The sequence below is a fragment of the Triticum dicoccoides genome, chromosome 5A (genome assembly GCF_002162155.2).
Source record: "Triticum dicoccoides isolate Atlit2015 ecotype Zavitan chromosome 5A, WEW_v2.0, whole genome shotgun sequence".
NCBI classification, from domain to species: Eukaryota; Viridiplantae; Streptophyta; class Magnoliopsida; order Poales; family Poaceae; genus Triticum; species Triticum dicoccoides.
In genome coordinates, this window is record NC_041388.1 from 403,952,613 (window position 1) to 403,958,632 (window position 6,020).

A 6,020-nucleotide genomic window follows, 5' to 3' on the forward strand; every position below is an offset into this window, starting at 1 on the left:
AACTTCGTCAAAGCACAGCCCTGTCAGTTCTTACCATGGTAGAATGTTTGTATGGATATTGAAAATTGTGTCTGCTACTAATAGTGTCTGTCTTTTCATGATGGTTCTGTAGAACGGTTCACACGCTCAGCCATAATTTCCGCAATGCTACAAGAATTGATCGTGTGCGGCTGAGATTGCCCATGGAACCACATAGTGCTCTTGTTAAAATAATATACGCTGGTGTAAATGCTAGTGACGTAAGTCCTTTCATATATGTTTCAATTGCTTCTATTTTGATTTACTATTTCCGAACTGTCAGAAATGTTAGTGATTTGTTTCAGGTGAACTTCACTTCTGGCCGTTATTTCAGTGGTAATGCTAAAGAAGCTTCTGCACACCTTCCATTTGATGCTGGTTTCGAGGTAACTGATGGTCCCATATGTCCATTTTGAACTTAAAAGCATTTTCAATGTAGGAAGATGTTCTGTGAAAAAAAGTACACCATTCTTGTCATTTCCCCTGAGTGCTGTAATGACTCTGATTGTTTAATTGTGCCGGCATGAAAAGAACTTTCTAAGACAGCCGAGTTGTCAGCCTGTTGGTATGACATCCAACTACATGATGGCACAAACTATGGCTGACCCCGAAGGGCAAGGATAACGTGCTCACTCTTGATCGGCTAGGTGGGAAACAGTTACTCTTGGTGTAGAGTAAACCGAGAACATTGGCATGCCTATGCGACATGCCTCCATCAAACCAGCTTGCACCTCTAACGATTTGATATGGTGTTGCTGCATTAGTTCTTACATTCTTACAGGAGAATTTAATGTATCTTATCTATAAAAACCAATATACGCAGGCTGTGGGAATTGTTGCTTCTGTTGGAGATTCGGTGAGACATATCAAAGTTGGCACTGCTGTGGCCCTTATGACCTTTGGGGGCTATGCCGAATTTACAGTGGTACTGCAGTCTATGTATTTTTGTTGCAGAAGAAATTACCACCTAATCTGCGCCCTCTTTTGAATGAAATCATTTCTGACCTTTTGAATTTTTACTTTTCCATATACTTACCTCTGTCTTCAAAATTTCCTGCTAAAAGGTTCCAGCCAAACATCTTCTTCTGGTGCCAAGACCAGACCCCGAAGTAGTTGCTATGCTAACATCAGGATTGACTGCTTCAATTTCTCTTGAAAAGGTTATCTTGCTATGCAGTTGCCACTTTTGTCATACACCATCTGTGTTTTTAGCTCTTATTTGATCACCAGAACTTAAGTTCACTTCTGGAATATAACTTCCCTCCTGGTCTGGTCTGGTCTGGGTTGTTTTCTGTTACCCTTTAGTCAGGTCAAATGACATCCGGACAAGTTATTTTAGTTACAGCTGCTGCTGGTGGGACAGGACAGTTTGCTGTTCAGGTCAGTTGATGGCATTTTTTATTTTATGCCATCGTTACTTTATTTTGTTTGATGCAATACTCAGTTGCTCGTCTACTTCATAGTTATCTAGGCGTTAAAACAGGATAGTAATGTTTTATCCACATTTCCCTTTAAGAACTTGCACAAGATAACTATTTCATACACTCGGAAAACATATAGTTTGTCTTTCATGATTAGCTAGCACTGCCACTGGAGCATGTTTTGGCCCCTTGCATGTGCTTTTCTTGCATTGAATACGATATTTCTAGGACATGGGCAAGTCATCATCTGTGATTTTTTTTTGCTCTATGTGCTATATGTTTTGTTACCCTGATCCATGTCTGTATGTTCTGATATTTTCTCCGTCACTTCACTAGCTCGCTAAACTAGCTGGCAACAAGGTTATTGCCACATGTGGTGGCGGGAATAAAGCTGCACTTCTGGCTTCATTAGGGGTTGATCGAGTCATCAACTACCAACATGAAAAGATAAAAGATGTATGCCTTCTTCCAGTTTTAATTTTCATACTTCTACCGCTTTGCATGCAAATGATGCAATTTTGCTGTCATGTGTGGTTGTGTGTTGTGCTCATATTGGTAGCATCTTCTTTTTTTATCTTTGTACTTTGACAGTATGTTCAAAATATATTGTCTAGTTCATTATATCCTCCTATTGGGAGGCTGTGTCCTATCTCTACTTATAATGCAGAATGTGTGTTGGGAATGCTTGAATTACATGTATGATCTAATGTCTCTCTGGAGAATGTTTACTATAATAGTAGTGTCTCCGAAATGATTAGTTTGAACTTACTCCCTCTGTAAACAAATATACGATGTTTTAGGTCATAATTATAATTTACTACACTAATCCTTTATTTATTCTTCTTGATAATTTTAGCAATTGTTTCCTGACTGAAAAAATTAGGTAATAATGAGTGTTTCGTTCCAGGTTCTGAAAAAGGAGTTTCCAAGAGGTGCAGATATAGTTTATGAATCTGTAGGCGCTGAAATGTTTGACTTGTGTTTGAATGCACTTGCTGTCCGTGGACGCCTCATTGTAATTGGTATGATCTCTCAGGTATGTATATTTTTGACATTCTCTGAACCTGCAGTTACCTATTTAACACTCTGAATGCCAACTTCAGAGAGGGAATAGGTTATGTTTCATTTGTTCCATGCTTCACCAAGGAGAATATTTGCCTACCCAAACTTGTTTGGGACTAAAAGGCTTTGTTGTTGTTGTTCACCAAAGAGAATATTTCATAGATTTTATAACAAATGAGCAGTTGAGTAGCGGTTTGCATAAACTCATCAGTGAAGTAGCTGAAGTGCCGCAACAAACTGAATGTTGAAATCAATCGATTATGCATCTGCATCAACAGTTGGGAACGTGTTGATCTATTATGATTATGTTGATACATACCTAATATATCGTTGTTAATTATCCTTTTTCTCCTTGTACTTAGTTTTGATAGGAACTTGCAGTTTGTTTGTACTGTATTGATATAAGTGTACTGAGAAGAGTAACTGATGTTTTCAGTATCAAGGAAAGGATGGATGGATGCCACGGAATTACTATGGATTGTGTGAGAAGATTCTTGGAAAGAGCCAAACTGTGGTATGTGTATGCAGTAGAACACTGGAACTACTCAGTTTGCATGCACTGCAATATATTTGCTGCTTAATAATTTGGTCATGAGGAAATCAAGCAAGTGCAATATTACTGAAGTTAAAGCTGAACGAACCACAACACTGGTAAAAATATTGTTTTCCACTGGACACATTTGATCCGAAGATAACATGAGTTCGTTTGTTCCTTTCTGGTTAGCACAGCAACAGATGCAGCAACCTCATTCAACTTTCTGTGACTATACCACTCCCACCTGCTCAAAATTACATGTGTGGTCACGAACTATATGTGGGCAGACATTGAGTCATACATATAGAAATCTGCATCCAACATGTAGTTCTTCTGTAGTGTACTCAAAACTATGAGCTCTTAATTTCCTTTACGATCTCAGGCTGGATTTTTCCTGATTCAATATGCCGATCTGTGGCAAAAACACCTTGACAAGCTTTTCGATCTGCATGCGTCTGGGAAGTTAAAGGTATGTGTTCTCTGTCTGTGATGGCAGTCCGCCAAATGTCAGTAACCAGACAGATATCTCTCGATTGAATAATTCAAGTAGGACCTGCATTAGGTAACAGGGCAGAAACCTCAGCAAGCCACGCAAAGCAGAGCCTGATAAATAAATACGTTTCGCGGTAATACTATGTTAAGCAATGAAAAAGGTGCATACGCAGCATTCCAGTCTCCCACGTTGCGTACTTTTAACCAGAATGCTGATGCTTCGTACTTTCCAGCTGTTAACTGAATTAATATTAGTTGTTGCCCCTCCATTTTCACTACTCTTGTTTTTCTCTCGTTCTAACTTACTTTGCTGCTCACGGCATGCAACAGGTTTCCCTTGACCCCAAGAAGTTCGTAGGTGTTGCTTCTGTGGCAGACGCAGTAGAACATCTCCATTCTGGCAGGAGCGTTGGCAAGGTACCGCCGTTGCCATGATATAAACCCATAACTACAGGAATGCCTTTCTTGGCAGTTGTATTTCACCTTACATTTTTTTCTTCTTAATTTGGGACTTGTTCAGGTGGTTGTCTGCATGGATCCAGCATACAGTCAGACCCTGGCTAAGCTATAGTCTACACATATATGAGCTGCAATATCAAGATCTCAGAGTATGATACCTACAGAAAATGCAGAGTGATCTGCGATAAATGTGTAGGTTACAAGCCTTGAGGTTCTTCCAACTATTTTCATGTCTATCTGGCGAACCATATACCACTATATTTCTCAGCGCCACAGTGCTGTTATATATGAGCATGTTTGTTCGTAGCAATATACTTGTAGCACGATGTGAGTAAATGAAAGAGCAATCAAGTTGAGATCCGCTACATTAACTGGTCCGGGCGATCATATTCTATTTGAATAAAGTGTTATGTTCGATGGTGTAATGTTGGCAACTTGGCATGCATGTTTCTGCATGATAGCTTAGCACGTGTAGAGCGTAATAAAATACTTGGGAAACTAGGAATATTTCCTGACTATGTGGACACAAAGATACACGTGGCATCATAGCCCTGACATCTGATGTTTTAAAACGAAATGTTCTTTTGTACAGTTCACAAAATGCTATGTTTTTTTATCGTCTGAGAGCAAGTACAATATGGTAGTGTAAGCTATAATGATTCGAAAATACACAGAGCAAGTACAATACGGTAATGTAAGCTATAGTGATTCGAAAATACACAGGTGAACATGGTTCCACGCGCATCCAGGTGAATACTAAATTTAAAACAAACACTAGAAAAATTCAAAACAATCTGAAAATTTTGGATTATCAAACTGGTCGATCATTCTACTCATGCGTGAAGTTTTCTAATACTTGTGGGCATCCTTAGTGAAGAAAATACAATCAGGTCCTTACTATTCAGCAAACAATGGTTTCTAATATAGCATCGATTTTGTTATTTTTGTCTAGAATATCATGGATGTCATTTTTTCATGAAACTTCGTATGTGAGTATATGAGTCAACTATGTATGTTACAAAAGATATTAAGATTATTTTAGTATTTTTCTGAATTTACTATTCATAAACGATGCATGTGGAACCATGTCCACCAAATTCCTGCCCATAATCAGATCTTGCGCTTCGGCTGTCGCCCCATCCGCATCCTGAGCGCTGCGTTCGCTAGTTCTTTTTTTTGTGCAACAGGTACGTATGAATTGCTCGCTCACGCTCGTGCTATCGATCCCGATTTCCCCGTTCCAATTTGGTCGATGCTAGGCGCCGGCGCACCGGCCGAACAGTTTCGGCCGGTCCAGCCCTAGCCGTTCGATGCGCGCAATTAGGAGCCGTTCGATCCCCCGCGTTGACTTCCCTTCTCCTTCTTCCTCTCTTCTCCCGGCCGCCGGCCGTCACCCCGTCACCTGGATCTCCTCTCTCCGCCCCCTCCCCCGCTACTGGATGCCGCACTCGCCACCGGTCGCCGCGCTCACCGCCGGTCTCCGCCGTCTTCTCTCATGTTTCTCGTCGGGATCCACATGCAGCAAAAACTTTGCCCGTGGGTTGCAGCTCCCCTCGCTGGTGATGGCCGCGGCTCCGGCAACGCCAGTTGCCGGTTGCAGCTCCGGCAGCTTGCAGCCCCGCGCCTCGCCGCTCGCAGTCCAGCGCGCCCCGTCGGACCCCCTGATTAAAGGTTGTAGCAAAATTCATCAACGGTGGCAGCAAAAAACACCGCCGGTTGAAGCTTTTTTCCAACTGTTGATTCCGGTTGTAGCAAAACTCGACGCCGATGGTAGCACGGCAAAATGCAGCTTGTAGCAAAACTGGACGCCGGTTGCAGCTCCTGGTCGTAGGTTGCAGCTATCTACTGTCGCCGGCCACAAGTTTGTCGTCTTTGGTTGCAACAGGTCAGTCCGATAGTTGTAGCTTTTTTATTGCCGGTCGTACCTTTTCGTGGCGTGGGTTGCAACTTTTCTGATCTCCTAGTTGCAGTTGTTTGTCGTCATCGGCCAAACTACACCGTCGAAAGATTGTAGCAAATAAAGACGCCGGATG

General features: G+C 41.7%; 1 protein-coding gene across 1 annotated transcript in view; it reads left to right on the forward strand.

Annotated features, from left to right (window-relative positions):
- LOC119301843 (prostaglandin reductase-3-like) overlaps positions 1-4,399 on the forward strand; it is an 11,589-nt gene extending 7,190 nt beyond the window's left edge. Inside the window, exons 8-18 of the mRNA XM_037578816.1 lie at positions 113-239; positions 324-404; positions 842-943; positions 1,083-1,178; positions 1,324-1,398; positions 1,776-1,895; positions 2,347-2,475; positions 2,938-3,015; positions 3,419-3,505; positions 3,859-3,945; positions 4,049-4,399. Of these exons, the coding sequence (XP_037434713.1) occupies positions 113-239; positions 324-404; positions 842-943; positions 1,083-1,178; positions 1,324-1,398; positions 1,776-1,895; positions 2,347-2,475; positions 2,938-3,015; positions 3,419-3,505; positions 3,859-3,945; positions 4,049-4,099 (1,033 nt within the window). The 3' untranslated portion in view covers positions 4,100-4,399. The remainder of the gene's footprint in view (positions 1-112; positions 240-323; positions 405-841; positions 944-1,082; positions 1,179-1,323; positions 1,399-1,775; positions 1,896-2,346; positions 2,476-2,937; positions 3,016-3,418; positions 3,506-3,858; positions 3,946-4,048) is intronic.
- Positions 4,400-6,020: the final 1,621 nt, after the last annotated feature.